The 25,310-nt window shown below is 42.2% G+C and overlaps 1 protein-coding gene across 3 annotated transcripts; it reads right to left on the reverse strand.

Annotated features, from left to right (window-relative positions):
• Positions 1 to 11,647: 11,647 nt before the first annotated feature.
• Positions 11,648 to 15,571, reverse strand: LOC123139990 (uncharacterized). Of its 3 annotated transcripts, none has more exons than XM_044559723.1 (6): positions 15,314 to 15,571; positions 15,095 to 15,183; positions 14,699 to 15,018; positions 13,726 to 13,882; positions 12,867 to 13,083; positions 11,648 to 12,786 (listed from the first exon to the last, which is right to left on the reverse strand). In XM_044559723.1, the coding sequence occupies exons 3-6, from the start codon at positions 14,786 to 14,788 to the stop codon at positions 12,288 to 12,290; spliced, it is 963 nt and encodes a 320-aa protein (XP_044415658.1). In that variant the 5' UTR covers positions 14,789 to 15,018; positions 15,095 to 15,183; positions 15,314 to 15,571; the 3' UTR covers positions 11,648 to 12,287. The 3 variants fall into 3 exon arrangements, with proteins under 3 accessions (XP_044415658.1, XP_044415657.1, XP_044415656.1); XM_044559722.1 differs by having other exon boundaries at positions 15,091 to 15,183; XM_044559721.1 differs by having other exon boundaries at positions 14,699 to 15,183.
• Positions 15,572 to 25,310: the final 9,739 nt, after the last annotated feature.

Below are 25,310 nucleotides of genomic sequence, written 5' to 3' on the forward strand. Positions count from 1 at the left end.
TCAAGCATCCCCAAGCTTAATTCCTGCTCGTCCTCGAGTAGGTAAATGATAAAAAGAGAATTTTTGATGTGGAATGCTACCTAGCATAATTCATAATGTAATTTTCTTTATTGTGGCATAAATGTTTAGATCCAAATGAATACAAAATAAAAGTTCATATTGATAAAAGAAATAGTAACACTTCAAGCATACTAATCAAAGTAATCACGTCTTCTCAAAATAACATGGCAAAAGAAAGTTCATCCCTACAAAATCATATAGTTAGGCTATGCTTCATTTTTGTCACACAAAGATGTTCCCAACTTCTATACCCCCGATGACAAGCCAAGCAATTGTTTCATACTTAAATAATCTCAAACTTTTCAACCTTCACGCAATACATGAGCGTGAGCCATGGATATAGCACTATGAGTGGAATAGAATATGAAGATGGGGATTGTGTGGAGAAGACAAAAAAAGAGAAAGTCTCACATTGACGAGGATAATCAACGGGCTATGGAGATGCCCATCAATTGATGTCAATATGAGGAGTAGGGATTGCCATGCAACGGATGCACTAGAGCTATAAATAAATGCTCAACAAAAGAAAACTAGTGGGTGTGCATCCAACTTGCTTGCTCACGAAGACCTAGGACATTTGAGGAAGCCCATCGTAGGAATATACAAGCCAATTTCTATAATGAAAAATTCCCACTAGTATGAAAAAGACAACTTATGAGACTCACTATACGAAAAACATGGTGCTACTTTGAAGCACAATATATGAGACTCACTACATGAAGAACAAGGTGCTATTTTGAAGCACAAGTGTGGAAAAAGAGATAGTAGCATTGCCCTTTTTATTTATTTCTTTATTTATTTTTTCTTTTTCTTTTTTCTTTTTATTTTTTTCTTGGGCCTTTTTAGGCCTTTCTTCTTTTTTTTTCTTTGGGAAATGCTCTAAAAATGATGATCATCACACTTCTATTGATTACAACATATGAATTACAACTCGAAACTAGAACAAGATATGACTCTATATGAATGCCTCCGGCGGTGTACCGGGATGGTGCAATGAATCAAGAGTGACATGTATGAAAAATAATGCATGGTGGCTTTGCCACAAATACGATGTCAACTACATGATCATGCAATGGCAATATGACAAAAGTAATGTATGTCATGATGATGAACGGAACGGTGGAAAGTTGCATGGCAATATATCTCGGAATGACTATGGAAATGCCATAATAGGTAGGTATGATGGCTGTTTTGAGAAAGATATAAGGAGGTTTATGTGTGATAGAGCGTATCATATCACGGGGTTTGGATGCACCGACGAAGTTTGCACCAACTCTCAAGGTGAGAAAGGCAATGCACGGTACCGAAGAGGCTAGCAATGGTGGAAAGGTAAAAGTGCGTATAATCCATGGACTCAACATTAGTCAAAAGAACTCATATACTTATTGCAAAAAAATTAGAAGTCATCAAAAATCAAGTACTACACGCATGCTCCTAGGGGGATAGATTGGTAGGAAAAGACTATCGCTCGTCCCCGACCGCCACTCATAAGGATGCACAAGCCAGGTACACTTCATGTTTCAAATTTGTTACATAACTTTAACCATACGTGCATGCTACGGGACTTGCTAACTTCAACACAAGCATTCTTTAAATTCATAATCACCCAACTAGCATGACTTTAATATCACTACCTCCATATCTCAAAACAATTATCAAGCATTAAGTTGATCATAGCATCCAATTCACTTTTTATGATAGTTTTTATTATACCCAACTTGGATGCTCATCATTCTAGGACCAACTTTATGATAATAGCAAAAACCATGCTGTTCTAAAAGACTCTCAAAATGATATAAGTGAAGCATGAGAGACTAGCAATTTCATCAAAATTAAGATACCACCGTGCTCTAAAAGATATAAATGAAGCACTAGAGCAAAAACTATCAAGCTCAAAAGATATAAGTGAAGCACATAGAGTATTCTAGCAAATTCTAAGCAAATAGGCTTCTCCCAAAATGTGTGTACAGCAAGGATGATTGTGGAAAACTAAAAAGCAAAGACTAATATAATACACGACGCTCCAAGCAAAACACATATCATGTGGCGAATAAAAATATAGCTCCAAGTAAAGTTACCAATGAACGAAGACAAAAGAGGGGATGCCTTCCCGGGGCATCCCCAAGCTTAGGCTTTTGGCTATTCTTGAATATCTTGGGGTGCCTTGGGCATCCCCAAGCTTAGGCTCTTGCCACCCTTTATTCCATAGTCCATAAAAGCTTTACCCAAAGCTTTAAAACTTCACAACACAAAACTCAACAGGAAATCTTATAAGCTCCGTTAGTGAAAGAAAACAAAATCACCACATAAGGTACTGAAATGAACTCATTATTTATTTATTTGGGTGTTAAACCTACTGTATTCCAACTTCCTTATGGTTTAAAAACTAATTTACTAGCCATAGATGCATTGAAATAAGCAAACAACACATGAAAAACAGAATCTGTCAAAAACAGAACAGTCTGTAGCAATCTGTAACTAATGCAAACTTCTGGAACTCTAAAATTCCTACCAAAATAGGAAGTACTGTACAATTTGTTTATTGATCAGAAGCAAAAAGAATCAATGCAAAAACTTGTTTCTGTGATTTATTGAATTTTTTCCTGTGAGCGCAAAGTTTCTGTTTTTCAGCAGAATCAAATCAACTATCATCGTAGTTTATCCTATAGGTTCTACTTGGCACAAACACTAAATAAAACATGAAAACACATCTAAACAGAGAGTGGATGCAAGATTTATTCCTAAAAAGGAGCAAAAACAAAGAACATAAAGAAAAATTGGGTTGCCTCCCAACTAGCGCTATCATTTAACGCCCCTAGCTAGGCATAAAAGCGAAGATAGATCTAAGTAGTGCCATCTTTGATTTTCAGTTTTTTAGCGGAGTCATGCTCGAATCCGGGAGGGTCTTTCCGCTTCCCTTCATACTCGGAAATTTTTAGATCTAAAGAATCCAACCGCTTATTGCAAAGAGTAATCAACATATTCATGTGGTGAAGATTTCCGCTAACACTTTTAAGAGGCTCAAGAGACTTTTGTAAATTTTTTGTTACTTCACAAATCTTTCCAAACAATTGCGTTTCTTCTTGGGTAGGATGTCATCCTCCCTTTTGAGGCAGTGTTCCCACTATTCCCTCTATAATTTCATGCGCAATACTAGGATCAATTTCAATAAAATTTCCCTTGGCAATGCAATCCAAGAGTTGTCTATGCGTCATATTTAAACCAACATAAAAATTGCGAAGAAGAATTCTAAAGTTCACCTCTAGGGTGCATTTGCGATAAGATTCCATCATCCTATACCAAGCATCTTTTAAGTTTTCTCCTTGCCTTTGCTTGAAGTGAAGAACTTCAAACTCAGGAGACATAGGAGCGGATAAGGAACTAGACATTGCGATAAGGTAAACGATCTAACACACGAGCAAACGGAAAAAGGCAAGCGAAAAAGAGAGAGAGGAGAAGATTGCGAAAGAGAGGGCGAATAAAACGGCAAGGGTGAAGTGGGGGAGAGGAAAACGAGAGGCAAATGGCAAATAATGTAAATGCGAGGGAGATGAGTTTTTGATGGGTACTTGGTATGTCTTGACTTGAGCGAAGACCTCCCCGGCAACGGCGCCAGAAATCCTTCTTGCTATGTCTTGAGCTAGTGTTGGTTTTCCCTGAAGAGGAGAGGGTGATGCAGCAAGTGTAGCGTAAGTATTTCCCTCAGTTTTGAGAACCAAGGAATTAATCCAGTACGAGGCTCCTCAAAAGTCCCACGCACCTACACAAACAAACTGAGAACTCGCAACAACGCAATAAAGGGGTTGTCAATCCCTTCACGGCCACTTGCGAAAGTGAGATCTGATAGAGATAGTATGATAAGATAAATATTTTTTTGGGTATTTTATAATATAGATGCAAAAAGTAAAGATGCAAATAAAAGTAGATTGAAAGCAAATATGATAAGAGATAGGGGGCCATAGGTTTCACTAGAGGCTTCTCTCGAGATATCATAAGTATTACGGTGGGTGAACAAATTACTGTCGAGCAATTGATAGAAAAGCGCATAGTTATGAGATTATCTAGGCATGATCGTGTATATAGGCATCATGTCCATAACAAGTAGACCGACTCCTGCCTGCATCTACTACTATTACTCCACACATCGACCAACTCCTGCCTGCATCTAGAGTATTAAGTTCATAAGAACAGAGCAACACATTAAGCAAGATGACATGATCTAGAGGGATAAACTCATGCAATATGATATAAACCCCATCTTGTTATCCTCGATGGCAACAATACAATATGTGTCTTGCAACCCTTTCTGTCACTAGGTAAGAACACCGCAAGATTGAACCCAAAGCTAAGCACTTCTCCCATGGCAAGAAAGATCAATCTAGTAGGCCAAACCAAACTAATAATTCGAAGAGACTTGCAAAGATAACTCAATCATACATAAAAGAATTCAGAGAAGATTCAATTATTATCCATAGATAAATCTGATCATAAACCCAAAATTCATCGGATCTCGACAAACACACCGCAAACAGAGATTACATCGAATAGGTCTCCACAAGAGAGGGGGAGAACATTGTATTGAAATCCAAAAACAGAGAAGAAGCCATCTAGCTAATAACTATGGACCCGTAGGTCTGTGGTAAACTACTCACAACTCATCGGAGGGGCAAGGATGTTGATGTAGAAGCCCTCCGTGGTCGATTGCCCCTCCGGCAGAGTGCCGACGAAGGCTCCAAGATGAGATCTCGCGGATACAGAAGGTTACGGCGGTGGAAATTGTGTTTTGTGGTGCTCCTGGATGTTTTCGGGGTACGTAGGTATATATAGGAGGAAGAAGTACGTCGGTGGCCGCCCGAGGGGCCCACGAGACAGGGGGCGCGCCCTACAGGGGGGGGGGGCGGCCTCCTATCTCGTGGCTTCCTCGGCAGCTTCTTGGCTTGCACTCCAAGCCATCTGGATCATGTTCGTTCCAAAAATCACGCTCCCGAAGGTTTCATTCCGTTTGGACTCCATTTGATATTCCTTTTCTTCGAAATACTGAAATAGGCAAAAAACAGCAATATGGGCTGGGCCTCCAGTTAGTAGGTTAGTCCCAAAAATGATATAAATGTGTAAAATAAAGCCCATAAACATCCAAAAGGGGTAATATAATAGCATGGAACAATAAAAAATTATAGATACGTTGGAGACGTATTAGGTCATCAAGAACATTCTCTAACCTAGACAAGTTATCTGCAACAGGGTTCTCAGCTCCCTTTCTATCAATAATGTGCAAATCAAACTCTTGGAGCAGGAGAACCCATCTAATGAGTCTAGGCTTAGCATCTTTCTTTTCCATAAGATATTTAATAGAAGCATGATCAGTGTGAATAGTAACTTTGGAATCAACAATATAAGGTCTAAACTTATCACATGCAAACACAACTGCTAAGAATTCTTTTTCAGTGGTAGCATAATTTCTTTGGGTTGTATCAAGAGTCTTACTAGCATACTGGATAACATTGAATTTCTTATTGACTCTTTGCCCTAGAACAACCCCTACAGCATAATCACTAGCGTCACACATAATTTCAAAAGGTATATTCCAATCAGGTGGCTGAACAACAGGTGCAGTGATCAAAGCTTTCTTAAGTATTTCAAATGCTTCTACACAATCATCATCAAAGACAAAAGGAATATATTTTTGCAATAAATTAGTCAGAGACCTAGAGATCTTAGAAAAGTCCTTAATGAACCTCCTATAAAAACTGGCATGACCAAGGAAACTTCTTATATCTTTTATGTCCTTGGGACATGGCATCTTTTCAATAGCATCAACTTTAGCTTTATCAACTTCAATACCTCTCTCGGAAATCTTATGCCCCAAGACAATGCCTCCATTAACCATAAAGTGACACTTTTCCAAATTCAGGACGAGACTAGTGTCTTCGCATCTCTGCAAAACTCGATCAAGATTGCTCAAACAATTATCAAAGGAGGATCCATAAACAGAGAAGTCATCCATGAATACCTCACAAATCTTTTCACAAAAATCAGAGAATATAGCCATCATGCATCTTTGAAAGGTAGCAGGTGCATTACATAAACCAAAAGGCATATGTCTATAAGCGAAAGTACCAAAAGGGCAAGTAAAAGTAGTTTTTGCTTGATCTCCCGCTGAGACAGGTATTTGAGAGAAACCAGAATAACCATCTAGAAAGCAGAAATGTGTATGTTTGGATAGTCTTTCTAGCATTTGATGAATAAAAGGTAAAGGGTAATGATCTTTCTTAGTAGCTTTATTTAGTTTACGAAAATCAATTACCATCCTATAACCTGTAATAATTCTTTGTGGGATCAATTCATCTTTATCATTAGGAACAACAGTAATACCTCCCTTTTTATGGACAATATGGACAGGGCTTACCCAATCACTATCAGCAACGGGATAAATTATACCTGCCTCAAGGAGCTTTAGTATCTCATTTCTTACCACTTCTTTCAGTTTAGGATTTAGTCGTCGTTGAGGATCTCTAATTGGTTTGGCATCGTCCTCCAATTTAATTTTGTGTTGGCATAACGTGGGACTAACGCCCTTAAGATCATCTAGAGTATATCCAATAGCAGCTCGATGCTTCTTCAGAGTTTTCAATAATCTTTCTTCTTCTTGCTCTGAAAGGTTAGCACTAATAATAACAGGATATATTTTCTTTTTATCGAGATAAGCATACTTAAGATTATCAGGTAAAGGTTTGAGTTCAAACACGGATCACCCTTGGGTGGAGGGGGATCCCCAAGAATTTCAACGGGAAGGTTATGTTTCAAAATAGGTTCCTGTTTAAGGAATAATTCATCTATTTCCCTTCTTTCTTTCATAAACATATCATTTTCATGGTCTAGCAAATATTGTTCTAATGGATCAGTAGGAGGCACGGCAATAGAAGCGAGACCAATTATATCATCTTTACTAGATAATTCTTTATCACGGGGTTGTCTACGAAATTTAGCAAAATTAAACTCATGAGTCATATCATCTAAGGCAATCGTAAGAACATCCTTTTTGCAATCAATCTTAGCTTTAACAGTGTTCAAGAAGGGTCTACCAAATATAATGGGACAAAAGGCATCTTGTGGAGAACCAAGAACAAGAAAGTCGGCAGGGTATTTGACCTTCCCACACAAGACTTCAACATCTCTAACAATCCCAAAAGGCTTAATAGTATCTCTATTAGCAAGCTTGATAGTAACATCAATATCTTCCAATTCAACGGGTGCAATGTCATGCATACTTTCTTTATATAAGTCGTAGAGTATCGCACTAGCACTAGCACCCATATCACATAAGCCATGATAACAATGATCTCTTATTTTAACAGAAATAACAGGCATGCCTACAACGGGCCTATGTATCTTAGCATCTGGTTTTGCAATATTAGCAGCTTCATCACAGAAATAAATAACATGCCCATCTAAATTATCATCCAAGAGATCTTTAACAATAGCAATACTAGGTTCAACATTGATTTGCTCAGGAGGTGTATAAGTCCTAGTATTACTCTTACGAACAACAGTCGAAGTTTTAGCATGATCCTTTATCCTAACAGGAAAAGGTGGTTTCTCAACATAAGTAGTAGGAACAATAGGATCACTATAAGTGATAGTCTTTGCTTCAACTGTAATAGGTGCAACTACTTTCACTTCAACAGGAGGATTATATTTAAACCACTTCTCTTTAGGGAGATCAAGTGAGTAGCAAAAGATTCACAGAAAGAATCTGCTATCTCAGAGTCAAGTCCATACTTAGCGCTAAATCCACGAAAAACATCGGTATCCATAAAAGATTTAACACAATCGAACTTAGGTGTCATACCTGACTCCTTACCATCGTCGGAACCCCAATCTTCAGAGTTGCGTTTAATTCTTTCCAATAAGTCCCATTTGAAATCAATAGTCTTCAGCATATAAGAACCAGCACAGGAAGTATCGAGCAGGTTGCGATTATCAAGAGAAAGCCGAGCATAAAATTTTTGAATAATCATTTCCCGAGAGAGCTCATGATTGGGGCATGAATATAACATTGACTTAAGCTTCGCCCAAGCTTGAGCGATGCTTTCTCCTTCGCGAGGCTAGAAATTATATATGTAATTACGATCACGATGAACAAGATGCATAGGATAGAACTTCTGGTGAAATTCCAACTTCAATCGCTTATAATTCCAAGATCCCGTATCATCACATAGCCTAAACCATGTCAATGCATCTCCGTTCAAAGATAAAGGGAAGACCTTCCTTTTGACAACGTCATCGGGGATACCTGCAAGCTTAAATAATCCACAAACTTCATCCACAAAGATAAGGTGTAAATCGGGATGCAACATTCCATCTCCTGCAAATGGATTAGCTAGCAGTTTCTCTATCATACCCGAAGGAATCTCAAAATAAACATTTTCATAAAGTTCAGTAGGTTGAGGAGCAACTCTTTGCTCTAATGGTTGGGGCGAAGATGCCCCAAACAAGCCCCTCAAAGGATTAGTTTCCATAGTAACAAGTAACAAAAATTTCAGCACACTATATAAATGTTTCCTTACCAAGTTCCACTCACCAAAAGCGCTACACTCCCCGGCAACGGCGCCAGAAAAGAGTCTTGGTGACCCACAAGTGTAGGAGATCTATCGTAGTCCTTTCGATAAGTAAGAGTGTCGAACCCAATGAGGAGTAGAAGGAAATGATAAGCGGTTTTCAGCAAGGTTTTCTGCAAGCACTGAAATTGTAGGTGATAAATAGTTTTGTGATAAGATAAATAGTAACGAGTAACAAGTAAACAAAGTAAATAAAGTGCAGCAAGGTGGCCCAATCCTTTATGTAGCAAAGGATAAGCCTGGACAATTTCTAAAAATCATAAAGGAGCTCCCGAGGACACATGGGAATTATTGTCAAGCTAGTTTTCATCACGCTCATATGATTCACGTTCGGTACTTTGATAATTTGATATGTGGGTGGACCGGTGCTTGGGTACTGCCCTTACTTGGACAAGCATCCCATTTATGATTAACCCCTATTGCAAGCATCCGCAACTACAACAAAAGTATTAAAGTAAACCTAACCATAGCATGAAACATGTGGATCCAAATCAGCCCCTAACGAAGCAACGCATAAACTAGGGTTTAAGCTTCTGTCACTCTAGCAACCCATCATCTACTTATTACTTCCCTATGCCCTCCTATAGGCCCAATAATGGTGAAGTGTCATGTAGTTGACGTTCACATGACACCACTAGAGGAGAAGACAACATACATCTCATCAAAATATCGAACGAATACCAAATTCACATGACTACTAATAGCAAGACTTCACCCATGTCCTCAGGAACAAACGTAACTACTCACAAAGCATATTCATGTTCATAATCAGAGGTGTAATAATATGCATTAATGATCTGAACATATGATCTTCCACCAAGTAAAGCAATAAGTATCAACTACAAGGAGTAATCAACACTACTAGCAACCCGCAGGTACCAATTTGTGGTTTTGGATACAAGATTGGATACAAGATTGGATACAAGAGATGAACTAGGGTTTGAGAGGAGATGGTGCTGGTGAAGATGTTGATGGAGATTGACCCCCTCCCGATGAGAGGATCGTTGGTGATGACGTTGGTGATGATTTCCCCCTCCCGGAGGGAAGTGTCCCAGGCAGAACAGCTCTGCCAGAGCCCTAGATTGGTTCCGCCTCGTGGCGGCGGAGTTTCTCCCGTAAGCTTGCCCACGATTTTTTCCAGGGTAAAAGCCTTCATATAGCGGGAGATGGACACCAGAGGGCCACCAGGGGGCCCAGGAGACAGGGGGCGCGCCCAGTAAGGGGGGGCGCGCCCCCACCCTCCTGGACAGGGTGTGGGCCCCCTGATGTATTTCTTTTGCTCAATAATTCTTAATAAATCCAAAAACAGGTTTCGTGGAGTTTCAGGACTTTTGGAGCAGTGCAGAATAGGTTTCCAATGTTTGCTCCTTTTCCAGCCAGAATTTCAGCTGCCGGCATTCCCCCTCTTCATGGTAAACCTTGTAAAATAAGAGAGAATAGCCATAAGTATTGAGATATAATGTGTAATAATATCCCATAATGCAATAAATATTGATATAAAAGCATGATGCAAAATGGACGTATCAGCCTGCGCACCACCTTCTCCTTCACTGGTGATGCGTTCCCCGACGTCTTCTACGGCGCCATCACCGGCGATGGCTGCCCTCGTGGGAGGGTCGGCCGGTGGGGGCGGTCAGGGGCCTTCCACTGTCTCGCCGCGCAGACCTACTCTTGCGGCATCGCCCGTCTCAGGTTCGTCCACATGTGCTGGTGCTGCGCCAGTGGTTGGTGGGGATCCGATGGCGTCTCTGGGATCTGGACACCGGCCAAGGCCGTGAGAGGCCTCGAGGACGCTTGGTGATCTTTCGGTTGATCCAGTTCAGTTGCGTTCTGTTGGGGGTCGGGCAGACGGTCTTACCCCTAACATGGCCACGAGGGAGGACGTCATAGCTTTTGGCGGGATCCCAGATCCTATTTCTGAGGGGCGGCGGATAAGCAACCGTCTCCAGGAGTATCCGGATGTGGACGACATGCAGCTAAGGTGCGCTTTGCTACCGGCCAAGCTTCGTGACATTGAGGTCACTACTGGTTATTTTCAGAGCCACTGCGTTGATCCGTATGTGGTCGCTACTCACTCCGATGGAGGCCAGGGAGCGTTTGGTTACTACGTCTACCCGATGGGAGATGGTAGCACGGGGTATTTTCAACCGGTTTGGATGGCGGTCATGTAATAGGATAGGCATGTAGTGCTCTTATCTTTCTATGCCAGCCGGTTGTGGCTTTTCCTTTTTCTCTGTTCAGCTCTGGTGGAGCCTTTTACCTTTTTTGTTCGAGACTTGGAGTCCTTTGTTGGATATTTTGCTTATTAATAATATGAGCCGTATGCATCATTCAGATGCAGAGGCTGAGGTATCCCCTTTTCAAAAAAAAGATTTTTTCCCTATTTTAAATGGTGGTACTGTTCATGCCCGGGCTGAGCCCGGGCACCAAATCGCCACACTCCTCAAATGGCTTGTAATAGCAAGACTCATTTAGTTGATAACTGTTCTATGCGTTTGTAGCTAGCCAATCTAAGCATCAGCCATTGTAAAATGATGGATGTAACCTGTTCTTCACATAGGCAATCTAAACATCAGCCATTGCAAAATTATGGATGTAACCCGTTCTTCAGATCAATGAAAGGCGCCGGAGGCGCCACCTCTTAGCTAGAAAAAAAATGCTTGCCGCTCGCTACAAGCGACGCATATCAGCTCATAAACAAGCAAGCCATCGCCTGGGCCGGCCGAACAATCGTTTTTCCTAAGCTTTGACCAAACAAGCGTGACAATATGAACAGTCAACACACTTAATTTGATCTTAACTTTCCTATTCCTCTCCTTTTGCATCCACGTTCCTACAAGGTTTTGCGTAAAAAAAACATTTCTACAAAACAAGCAGCAGAATTCACCACAGCTAAGCGCGGGGTATCAACTGTAGTTTATAACGAAGTTCAGCAATATTTCTCTAGTTCGGTTTGGTCATAACTCATGTAGCCAGAATACTGCACATTTATTCCTCTCACGAAAGGATAACAATCACAATAACAATTAAAATGACATGCAGATGCTGCAAGCTTCTCACTAAAGGTGTTTGTATGGACATCATCTCCAGCTTATTTACAGATATATACAGATACTGCAAGTGGATTAAGCGGAGAATATCCCAAACGTTCCATCATCTTCCATCATCAAGACCAGACGCAACTCAGCGACTACATCAACTAGCAGAAGACATAATACCCCTAGCACAAAGATGTCACGGGACACCACACCCTATATGGTCTATGCTAATAGTAACAGCAGTTGCAAATACAACACAAACTTACTTATAGGCAGCAGTGCTAGCGCTAGGATCAGCATAGCCCTCAAGGACCTGGAACAGCTTGATATGACACTCCCTCGAGGACCTGGAACAGCTTGATATCAAGGACTTGGAACAGCTTGATATGACACTAAGAGCCTGTTCGGCAATTCACCAGCTCCGCGAAATACGGGAGCGCATGGAGCGACACTTTGGGGACTCCAAGAAAATGGCCTGCGGACCGCTCCGCTCCGGGACGAGGAAAGCGTGGAGCTGACTTGTTTGGTGATGCTCTGGCCGCTCCAGAAGCGGAGAGCTGTCAAACAGGCTCTAAGCATCTGCAACGGGAAAACCTGGATCCTGGATATTGCGCATCTCATTCTCCTGCCGTCGAGTCAGCCGCCGTGTATCAGAAGTGAAAAACTCTGGAATGTAGATGATGACACTCACACGGTTGATCAGCTGATCGAATCTCTGTCTTTCATCCTCACTAACATGGCTTTCCCAGTGATGTGCGGGTAACGCCAACCGCCTCCTCATGTCAAGGATAAACTGACAATCCACATGCCACGAGGTAATCATATTCCACATCTCCCCAGGCAACACAGAGGCGGCCTCCCCTGCTTCCAGTCTACGGACCATCTCGAGCAAAACAGCAATGAATCTCATAACCTCGCAGAAAACCACTGCAGCATTCTGCACAGCTCTCCGGACTGTAGCAATGTGCAGAGTTCTCTGGACTGCAGGAATCAACCTCAACCTGTCCTCATGGCGTGCCAAGGTGTTGAAGATAAAAACCATGTCCTCGGGACCACCTACTGTCGGAATGCTGCATAGTATCGCTTGGTCACCGTCACACTTGTTTCACATAAGAACAAACATGAAAACTGTTTTACTGATTAACCATACCTGCGAGGATCACGAGAATAGTTGGAAGTGAAACCCAAATCAAGAGCAACAATAAAGCTAGGGACTTGTTGATCACTGAATCTATACCAAATGCCCCAATTGCCATCGAGTGAACGGCGAAATGCGACAAGGTATAAGTCAGTATCTCTAATCAGCAAATCCACTTGCAGCCGCGGCTGGTAAGGGTCTATCAACCGGATGATATGATAGCTATGGCCTGAATTAAACATGTAACGGTGAATCGACGAATGCCAAATGTTGATTCATAAAGTACAAATGAAAAGCAAAAGACCGGCATAACTTACACACAAATTTTGAATATAAAGGAGAAACAAAATGACATTTAAAAATAACAGCGGAGTAGACATCCTCGCTGGTTCACTCTCCCTTTCACAGCCTCTCTCACTCACATGACGGGTACAAGTGAACATAAAAAGGAGCACCGTTAGAGGCACTGTTGTAGGGGAAAACAAAATGTGTTAAAAACAGAAATTCCCCTGAACTCTTCTAACACTCTACGCACAACACAGATCTCAAGTAAAGTGGACGCGGATAGTGCGTGTAACTGAGCTCAAGCACAAAAAATCTACTCCCCATTCATTTCTGGTTACAGTGTGACAGATGCAAGGAATTTTTGGGCTGAAAAATTATTTGATATAAATTAATGTTTAGTCATGATCATGTGTCACATGAAAACCATTGAATAGAGAACATCCAAAATTCTGAATTTACTTTCTACTCGAAGTGTATGCGTCGATCAGCTTCAACTTTGCAAGCAGATGAGGATGAAAGTAATCCTATTTTAGCCATTGATATAGCTTTTATGTTCAGAAAATATCTACATGATCAGTGATATTACCCGGGGAAGGTCGGTTGAAGGGATTGGGAGCCGGGGTGACCGGTACACCCATGTACACCAGCAGAGCCAGGACACGGTGACGGGTCGTCCTTCTATTGACCATAGAACGCAATGCTTGCCCTCCGCCTCTCACGTCAAAGATGATGACACGGACATCCTGTGCATAAGCATTAATTGAAAGCCGAATCAAAACAAAGAAAAACATGGATACGCAGTAGAATGTTACAGCTAGTATTGAGAAACACTGAACAACATGTGAATAAACAATAGAACTACAAATAATCATAATATTTGCATATGCATATACTATAACAACGTTACATCTGCAAGTATTTAAGTTCCGTGTGTCTATACTCTATACACATGCAAACAAAATTACGCAATTCACATATCTGTTCGAAGAAAACCACTCATAACTAAAGGAGTCCAATAAAGAAAAGCATAAGGGTGAGGACACAGATTATCAAAGCCATACGCAGGAGCATAACAATTGAAATATATACAGATTCTACTGCTTTCATTTGTGCCTTAGCTAAAAGAGCTCAATAAAGAAAAGCATAAGGGTGAGCATACTAAATATCAAAACCATATGCAGGAGTACAATAATTGAGATCTATACATGTTCTATTTCTTTTATTTGCACCTTAACTAAAAGAGTTCAACAAAGAAAAGCACAAGGGTGAGCGCACAGAATATGAAAACCATATGCAGGAGTATAACAATTGAGATGTATGCATGTTTTGTTGCTTGTATCTGCACCTGCACATATTATTTATAACATTTCTGAATTTGTGATTTCATAGTGTTTCATCTGCATGCACATATCTACACCGATCAAAAGCCAAAATCCAGTCACAGTTTAAGCTGTTGAAACCTTAATATAAGGTCTCAACCGTAATGTACAAGTCTTCTCTAACCTTCTCATTTGCAATCCGTGCACAAAACTGCGACAGCGTGGTAGAAAGATACGAACCTGAAGTGCAGTCTCACTGAGCGAGCACAACAATCTGCGACACAACTTCCGCACAGATGTGCAGAAAATATTGCTTTCCCAAAGGGGCATACCCGTATCTCTGCTTAAAAGATACGGGTGGATTTGCACATCGCATTAGGGCTTGTTCGGTTAGGCAGGATTTGGAGAGGTTTGGAAGGGATTGAAAGGGATTAAATCCCTTGCAAGTCAAAATCCTCTCAAACCTCTTCAATCCCACTCAATCCCTTTGGTGAGGGGATTAACCAAACAGGGCCTGGAAATTGATTTGATTCCTCGCGTATTTCCTTCTCCGGATGATTCTAGAAAATATATTAATCAGATCGGTATACCATAAATATTATTAGTATTACGTAAAAACAAATTAAATAAACCTGCCTCCAAGGAATGCTGGCGAGGTGAACGGAGTGGCGGCGGCGGAGGTGGTGCCGCCATGCCAAGATCTGCGCCGCTGTGGGGATCTCCTCCTGTTGAGGGAGGAACATATGAGAGGGTCGGCGGTGAAGACGACACGTCGACACCGATGACGTGCGCCGTGTTTAATTGCTCCGGGGAGAGAGAGAGAGAGAGAGAGAGAGAGAGAGAGAGAGAGCAGACCTCTCTTGTCCCGCCGCCGCTGCCCGGCGACGGCGCTGTATCCGCCGCCCTACGTCGGCCCTTCGCTGCTCGAGTTTTGTGCCGCTGTCGTCCTACGTCGTGATCTTGGCCGCCCGGGTTTGCGCCGCCCGCCGCCCGCCGCCCGCCGCCTCTTCCCGGTGACGGCACTGTATCCGCCGCCCTACGTCTGGCCTTCGCCGCCTGAGAAAGAGGAGAGGGTTTTGCGCCGCCGCCACCAACGGGGAAAGAGGAGAGGGGGCAAAAGGTAGCGAACAGATGGGCTTTTGATTGGCCCTCTCCGTTTCTCTTTCCGGGAGCGGAACGAGCCCGTGGATCCGCCATGGGCCAGGCATGGCACGGCACGACCCGTTTCTTATTATTTTTCATTTTTCAGATTTTATATATACCTAAAATACAGCCCAACGGGCTGAAAATATGCGACCTGGGGTGCTGAACGTGCCACCGACTAGCCCGTTTACTAACTAGGTCGTGCTTGGGCCAGGGAGTGCTGCACGCAGGCTGGCACGACACGGCCCGTCTAATAATCGTGCCCTTGTGGGCCATGCCGTGCCAGGCGCGATTGTGATGGACCGGGCCGGGCCGGCCCATTTGGCCAGCTTTGAGTCGGTGTGTGTCTACTTTTTTGTTGCTGAGGATTTTGTGTCTATTACTCTAGTGTAGTTAAACCTGGTCAACTGGGTCGTGCTATGCGGACCGGCCAATGAACACGCGTGTCCGGCCCGACACTGGACTAAAAGGGTCGTGCCCAACATGCGGCACGCATGCTGGACACATTTCGTAGGTGGGTCGGCACAGGCACGCCTCCATCGAATTGAGTTGTTGGCGTGGGAGGCGCGAGGTGTGGAGGACACATGACGAGCGAGGGGCGGTGATTTGAGCCATTTGAGAACACCTAACTGAAGGTTATCCTTTTTGTTTTTGTAAGGAACACGATTGCATTCCATTATATATCAGTATTGGATAGATTTCTGGCTTTTTTGTTTTTTTGCGAACAGATAGATTTCTAGCTACAACGTCATTTACAAAATCTGGAAACTGGCCAAGCCAAGTCTCACATGTGCCAGCTTCCATTTTAGCACCATGTGCTACTAAACAGTGCGCTACTATATTACAAACTCTGGGACATGATACAACAGAAACTTCACTAAATCCCACACGCAATTTGAACTTCATGTCTTTGATAACAGCTCCCAGAGTCGACATATCATATTCTTCAGTGCAAACTGCGTTCTTCAGCTGTATAGAGTCTGTCTCCATAATTACTCGATTGCATCCCATTTGGATGGTTGTGCTTATGGCATAAAGCATCGTCAAAGCCTCTGAATGAAGCGCATCCGACACTCGCTCCAAACTACCTGCTCCAGCGGCCATCAACATACCACAATCATCTCTGATTATAAAGCCCCATCCTCCATTCTTTTTGTTTCTTTTAGAAATGTGTCGTCGTATTGATTTTCAAGATTTCTGGTGGAGGTCTGGACCATCTTTCCTTTTGTTGTTGCTTTGGCATTCCTCCTATTTTGTCTTAAGAAGCTGCATAAAAAGATAATTAATGGAGTGACAGACTTCATCAGAGGATCTAATATTATCTCCTGCATTTGCTTTATTCCTTTCATGCCACCAATACCAAAGGAGTAGGCAAGTTTTAAGTTTTTCTTCTTTGTTAAGGTTCACAATTATTTCCATACACCCCAAAGCACCTGCATAAGACAAAATCTGCAGTCTAACATGCTCCACGTGAGCTTTCATCCACACATCCTTAACCTTCTTGCACTTAATGAAGCAATGTCTGCCATCCTCATCTAACCGAAAACAAATAGGGCAGCGGGTATCTACTTGCATACCTCTGTACTGAAGCTTCATGCGCAAAGGTAGGCTATTTGTAGACATGCACCATAAGAAGTGAAGAATCTTATTTGGTAGAGGAAGCGACCACAACTTTGACCAATTAAAATCATCTGCTTCTTCATCTGCACCGGAGGAGGAAGTTAGTACTGAAATGGATTCTCGAGCCACACTATCTACAACAACTCTATATAAATATTTTATTGAAAATATACCTTTTTTATCGTAATGCCTGCTATGAAAGCATCGTTATGTTCATGAATTGGGATTTGTAAAATGATTTTCGCATCTTCTGGAAGAATGGTTTGTCTAACTAAATCTCCATCCCAATTGTTTGTGCTAGGATCAAGCAGATCTTTTACTTGGATTATAGTGTTTTTACCCCTTTGAGTGACGACTCTTCTGGTGGTACCTCTCGGAATCCAAGGATCGGACCAAATGTCAATGTTATTGCCCTTCTTGAGCATGATTACCCATTCTAGTATACTACGTCATGTGTAAGAGATGCAAAACTTTGGGCCTAGCCTAAAGAATTGAGCCATTTGGGTAATACAGTGCCGACAAAACCTGTGCACACAGAGATGTTGGGTTATGGATAAGCCTCCATGCCTGCCTTGCAAGCATAGCTAGGTTGAAAGCATAAGGTCCCTAAAGCCCACTCATCTAGTTTTTTTGTCAGCATCAATTTCTAACAACTGACCCAGTGAATTTTATTCTCCTTATCCATTTGGCTCCACCAATATATATTGATCATTGAGCTCAGCTCATCACAAAGTGACTTGGTTAAGTCAAAGCAAGCCATTGAGTACACTGGGATTGCTTGTGCTACAACTTGTATGAGAATTTCTTTCCCTCCTTCCGAAAAGAGTATTTCCTTCCAAGCATGAATCTTCTTCCAAACTCTCTCCTTTATATATTCAAAGGTTATTTTTTGGCTTTACCCACATAGTACAGAACACCTAAATGAAGGAAATATGCCCTAGAGGCAATAATAAAGTTGTTATTTTATATTTCCTTATATCATGATATATTTTTATTATTCATGCTAGAATTGTATTAAACGGAAACTTGATACATGGGTGGGTACATAGACAAAACACCGTGTCCCTAGTATGCCTCTACTTGACTAGCTCGTTGATCAAAGATGGTTAAGTTTCCTAGCCATGGACACGTGTTGTCATTTGGTGATCGGGATCACATCATTAGGAGAATGATGTGATGGACAAGGCCCATCCGTTTGCATAGCATAAACGATGATTAAGTTTTATTGCTACTGCTTTCTTCATGTCAAATACATATTGAAGGAAATATGCCCTAGAGGCAAAAATAAAGTTATTATTTATTTCCTTATTTCTTGATAAATGTTTATTATTCATGCTAGAAATGTATTAACCGGAAACTTAGTACATGTGTGAATACACAGACAAAACATATTGTCCCTAGTATGCCTCTACTTGACTAGCTCGTTAATCAAAGATGGTTATGTTTCCTAACCATAGACATGTGTTGTCATTTGATGAACGGGATCACATCATTAGGAGAATGATGTGATGTACATGAACCACCCGTTAGCTTAGCATTATGATCGTTACAGTTTCATTGCTACTGCTTTCTTCATGACTTATACAAGTTCCTCAGACTATGAGATTATGCAACTCCCGAATACCGGAGGAACACCTTGTGTGCTATCAAACGTCACAACGTAAATGGGTGATTATAAAGATGATCTACAGGTGTCTTCGAAGGTGTTTGTTGGGTTGGCATAGATTGAGATTAGGATTTGTCAATCCGTGTTTTGGAGAGGTATCTCTGGGCCCTCTCGGTAATGGTTATCACTATAAGCCTTGCAAGCATTGTAACTAATGAGTTAGTTGCGGGATGAAGTATTACGGAATGAGTAAAGAGACTTGTCGGACGAGATTGAACTAGGTATGATGATACCGACGATCAAATCTCGGGCAAGTAACATACCGATGACAAAGGGAACAACGTATGCTGTTATGCGGTTTGACCGATAAAGATCTTTGTAGAATATGTAGGAGCCAATATGAGCATCCAGGTTTCGCTATTGGTTATTGACTGGAGATGTGTCTCGGTCATGTCTACATAGTTCTCGAACCCATAGGGTCCGCACGCTTAATGTTCGATGACGATATGTATTATGAGTTATGCATTTTTTATGACCGAAGTTTGTTTGGAGTCCCGGATGAGATCACAGACATGACGAAGAGCCTCGAAATGGTCGAGACATAAAGATTGATATATTGGACGGCTATATTCGGACACCGGAAGTGTTTCGGAAAGTTTTGGATTAAACCAGAGTGCCGGAGGGTTACCGGAACCCCCCGGGGGAACTAATGGGCCTCGATGGGCCTTAGTGGGAAGAGAGGAAGGGCCAGGAGGGGCTGGGCGCCCCCTGGGTCTGAATTGGACTAGGGGAAGGGGGCGGCGCCCCCTTTCCTTCCCTTCGCCCTCTTCCTTCCTTCTTCCCCCTCTTCCTTAGGTGGAAACCTACTAGGACTTGGAGTCCTAGTAGGATTCCCCTCTCTGGGAGCTCCCTAGGAGGGCCGGATGGCCTCCCCCTTGCTCCTTTATATACGGGGGCAGGGGCCACCCTAGAATACACAAGTTTCTCTCCCAACCATGTGTGGTACCCCCTCCACAGTTACACACCTCGATCATACCATCGTAGTGCTTAGGCGAAGCCCTGCGCCGATAGCAGCATCATCACCGTTGCCACACCATCGTGCTGAAGGAACTCACCCTCGTCCTCAACTGGATCAAGAGCACGAGGGACGTGATCGAGCTGAACATGTGCTGAACGCGGAGGTCCCGTGCGTTCAGTACTTGATCGGTTGAATTGCGAAGAAGTTCGACTACATCAACCGCGTTATTGAAACACTTCCGCTTTCGGTCTACGAGGGTACATGGACACACTCTCCCCTCCCATTGCTATGCATCACCTAGATAGATCTTGCGTGATTGTAGGATTTTTTTTTGAAATTACCGCGTTCCCCAACAGTGGCATCAGAGCCAGGTCTATGCGTAGATGTTATATGCACGAGTAGAACACAAAGAATTGTGGGCGATAATAGTCATACTGCTTACCACCAACGTCTTACTTTGATTTGGCGGTACTGTTGGATGAAGCGGCTCGGACCGACATTACATGACCGCGTTCATGAGACTGGTTCTACCGACGTGCTTTGAATATAGGTGGCTGGCGGGTGTCTGTTTCTCCAACTTTAGTTAAATTGAGTTTGACTATGGCCGGTCCTTGTTGAAGGTTAAAACAGCACACTTGACGGAAAATCGTTGTGGTTTTGATGCGTAGGTAAGAACGGTTCTTGCTAGAAGCCCGTAGCAGCCACGTAAAACTTGCAACAACAAAGTAAAGGACGTCTAACTTGTTTTTGCAGGGCTTGCTATGATGTGATATGGTTAAGGCATGATATGATATAAATTGTTGTATGAGATGATCATGTTTTGTAACAAAGTTATCGGCAACTGGTAGGAGCCATATGGTTGTCGCTTTATTGTGTGCATTGCAATCGACATGTAATTGTTTTACTTTATCACTAAGCGGTAGTGATAGTCGTAGAAACAATAGTTGGCAAGACAACAACGATGCTACGATGGAGATCAAGGTGTCGCGCCGGTGACAATGGAGATCATGACGATGCTTCGGTTATGGAGATCATGAGCACAAGATGATGATGGCCATATCATGTCACATATTTTGATTGCATGTGATGTTTATCTTTTATGCATCTTATTTTGCTTAGTACGGCGGTAGCATTATAAGATGATCCCTTACTAAATTTCAAGGTATAAGTGTTCTCCCTGAGTATGCATCGTTGCTACAGTTCGTCGTGTCGAGACACCACATGATGATCGGGTGTGATAAGCTCTACGTTCACATACAATGGGTGCAAGCCAGTTTTGCACATGCAAAATACTCGGGTTGAACTTGACGAGCCTAGCATATGCAGATATGGCCTTGGAACACTGAGACCGAAAGGTCGAACGTGAATCATATAGTAGATATGATCAACATAGTGATGTTCACCATTGAAAGCTGATACGTATCCATCATATCTACTTTTCGAAACACTTTTGCCCTTGTTTTGGACTCTAACTTGCATGATTTGAAGGGAACTAACCCGGATTGACGCTGTTTTCAGCAGAACTGCCATGGTGTTATTTTTGTGCAGAAATAGAAGTTCTCGGAATGACCTGAAAATCCATGGAGCAACTTTTCAGAATTAATAAAAAATACTGGCGAAAGAATCAGCGTCAGGGGCCCCACACCCTGTCCACGAGGGTGGGGGGGGGCGCCCCTCCCCTAGGGCGCGCCCCCTGCCTCGTGGCCCACCTGGACGTCCACCGACCTCAACTCCAACTCCATATATTTGCTTTCATGGAGAAAAAAATCAGAGAGAAAGTTGCATCGCGTTTTACGATACGGAGCCACCGCCAAGCCCTAATCTCTCTCGGGAGGGCTGATCTGGAGTTCGTTTGGGGCTCCGGAGAGGGGGATTCGTCGCCATTGCATCATCAACCATCCTCCATCACCAATTTCATGATGCTCACCGCCGTGCGTGAGTAATTCCATCGTAGGCTTGCTGGACGGTGATGGGTTGGATGAGATTTACCATGTAATCAAGTTAGTTTTGTTAGGGTTTGATCCCTAGTATCCACTATGTTCTGAGATTGATGTTGCTATGACTTTGCTATGCTTAATGCTTGTCACTAGGGCCCGAGTGCCATGATTTCAGATCTGAACCTATTATGTTTTCATGAATATATGTGCGTTCTTGATCCTATCTTGCAAGTCTATAGTCACCTATTATGTGTTATGACCCGACAACCCCAAAGTGACAATAATCGGGATACTTCTTGATGATGACCTTAGTTTGAGGAGTTCATGTATTCACTATGCGTTAATGCTTTGGTCCGGTACTCTATTAAAAGGAGGCCTTAATATCCCTTAGTTTCCACTAGGACCCCGCTGCCACGGGAGGGTAGGACAAAAGATGCCATGCAAGTTCTTTTCCATAAGCACGTATGACTATATTCGGAATACATGCCTACATTACATTGATGAACTGGAGCTAGTTCTGTGTCACCCTATGTTATAACTATTACATGAGGAATCGCATCCGACATAATTATCCATCACTGATCCAATGCCTATGAGCTTTTCACATATTGTGCTTTGCTTATTTACTTTATCATTGCTACTGTTACAATTACTATAAACCTGCTACTTTTACTTTTGCTACTGTTACCATTACTTCCATACTACTTTGCTACTAAATACTTTGCTGCAGATACTAAGTTATCCAAGTGTGGTTGAATTGACAACTAAACTGCTAATACTTGAGAATATTCTTTGGCTCCCCTTGTGTCGAATCAATAAATTTGGGTTGAATACTCTACCCTCGAAAACTGTTGCGATCCCCTATACTTGTGGGTTATCAAGACTATTTTCTGGCGCCATTGCAGGGGAGCATAGCTCTATTCTTTGAGTCACTTGGGATTTATATCTGCTGGTCACTATGAAGAACTTGAAAGACGAAAGAACTAAGATTTATCCCTCAACTACAAGGGGAGGTAAGGAATTGCCATCTAGCTCTGCACTAGATTCTCCTTCTGTTATGAGTAAGCTTGTGACAACTAAACCTTCTTCTGCTATTAATTCTGATATGTCGCATGTTATTGATGATGCCACTTCTACTATGCATGATACTTATGATGAAACTACTTCTGTGCTTGATCTGTGCCATTAGGTGAATATCTCGATGAACAACTGCTACCTCTTGAGCACTGCGTTGGATTTCCCCGAAGAGGAGAGGATGATGCAGTAAAGTAGCGTAAGTATTTCCCTCAGTTTTTGAGAACCAAGGTATCAATCCAGTAGGAGACCACACACAAGTCCCTCGTACCTACACAAAACGATAGCAACTCGCAACCAACGCTTAGGGGTTGTCAATCCCTTCACGATCACTTAGGAGAGTGAGATCTGATAGAGATAATTTTTTTGGTATTTTTGATAGATAGATGCAAAGTAAAAAGTAAAAGGCAAAGTAAAACAAAGCAAGTAAATAAAGTGATATAGATTGATATGATAAGAATAGACCCGGGGACCATAGGTTTCACTAGTGGCTTCTCTCAAGACCATAAGTATTCTACGGTGGGTGAACAAATTACTGTTGAGCAATTGATAGAAAAGCGAATAATTATGAGATTATCTAGGTATGATCATGTATATAGGCATCACGTCCAAGACAAGTAGATCGAAACGATTCTACATCTACTAATATTACTCCACTCATCGACCGCTATCCAGCATGCATATAGAGTATTAAGTAAAACAGAGTAACGCTTTAAGCAAGATGACATGATGTAGAGGGATAGATTCATGCAATATGATAAAAACCCCATCTTGTTAACCTCAATGGCAACAATACAATACATGCCTTGCAACTCTTTCTGTCACCGAGTAAGGACACCGCAAGATTGAACCCAAAGCTAAACACTTCTCCCATTGCAAGAACTACCAATCTAGTTGGCCAAACCAAACGGATAATTCGAAGAGACTTGTAGAGATAACTCAATCATACATAAAAGAATTCAGAGAAGAATCAAATATTGTTCATAGATAAGCTGGATCATAAACCCACAATTCATCGGTCTCAACAAACACACCGCAAAAAGAAGATTACATCGAATAGATCTCCACAAGAGAGGGGGAGAACATTGTATTGAGATCCAAAAAGAGAGAATAAGCCATCTAGCTAATAACTATGGACCCGAAGGTCTGAAGTAAACTACTCACACTTCATCGGAGAGGCTATGGTGTTGATGTAGAAGCCCGCCGTGGTAGATGCCCTCTTTGGCGGAGCTCCGGAACAGGCCCCAAGATGGGATCTCGCGGATACAGAAGGTTGCGGCGGTGGAATTAGGTTTTTGGCTCCATATCTGATCTGACGGGGGTACGTAGGTATATATAGGAGGAAGGAGTACGTCGGTGGAGCAACAGAGGGCCCACGAGGCAGGGGGCGCGCCCAGGGGAGGGGGGCGCCCTCCACCCTCGTGACCGCCTCTGGCACTTCTTGGAGTAGGGTCCAAGTCTCCTGGATCACGTTCGGTGAGAAAATCACGTTCCCGGAGGTTTTATTCCGTTTGGACTCCGTTTGATATTCTGTTTCTTTGAAATACTGAAATAGGCAAAAAAAATAGCAATTCTGGGCTGGGCCTCCGGTTAATAGGTTAGTCCCAAAAATAATATAAAAGTGGAAAATAAAGCCCAGTATAGTCCAAAACAGTAGACAAAGTAGCATGGAGTAATAAAAAATTATAGATACGTTGGAGACGTATCAAGCATCCCCAAGCTTAATTCCTGCTCGTCCTCGAGTAGGTAAATGATAAAAAAGAATTTTTGATGCGGAGTGATACTTTGGCATAATTTCAATGTAAATCTTCTTAATTGTGACATGAATATTCAGATCCGAAAGATTCAAGACAAAAGTTCATATTGACATAAAAGTAATAATACTTCAAGCATACTAATCAAAGCAATCATGTCTTCTCAAAATAGCATGGTTAAGGAAAGTTATCCCTACAAAATCATATAGTCTGGCTATGCTCTATCTTCATCACACAAAATATTTAATCATGCACAACCCCGATGACGAGCCAAGCAATTGTTTCATACTTTAGTAATCTCAAAACTTTTTCAACTTTCACGCAATACATGAGCGTGAGCCATGGACATAGCACTATAGGTGGAATAGAATGGTGGTTGTGGAGAAGACAAAAACGGAGAAGATAGTCTCACATCAACTAGGCGTATCAACGGGCTATGGAGATGCCCATCAATAGATATCAATGTGAGTGAGTAGGGATTGCCATGCAACGGATGCACTAGAGCTATAAGTATATGAAAGCTCAACAAAAGAAACTAAGTGGGTGTGCATCCAACTTGCTTGCTCAAGAAGACCTAGGGCACTTTTGAGGAAGCCCATCATTGGAATATACAAGCCATGTTCTATAATGAAAAATTCCCACTAGTATATGAAAGTGATAACATATGAGACTCTCTATCATGAAGATCATGGTGCTTATT

This window comes from Triticum aestivum, chromosome 6B (assembly GCF_018294505.1).
Source record: "Triticum aestivum cultivar Chinese Spring chromosome 6B, IWGSC CS RefSeq v2.1, whole genome shotgun sequence".
In the NCBI taxonomy this organism is placed as follows: Eukaryota; Viridiplantae; Streptophyta; class Magnoliopsida; order Poales; family Poaceae; genus Triticum; species Triticum aestivum.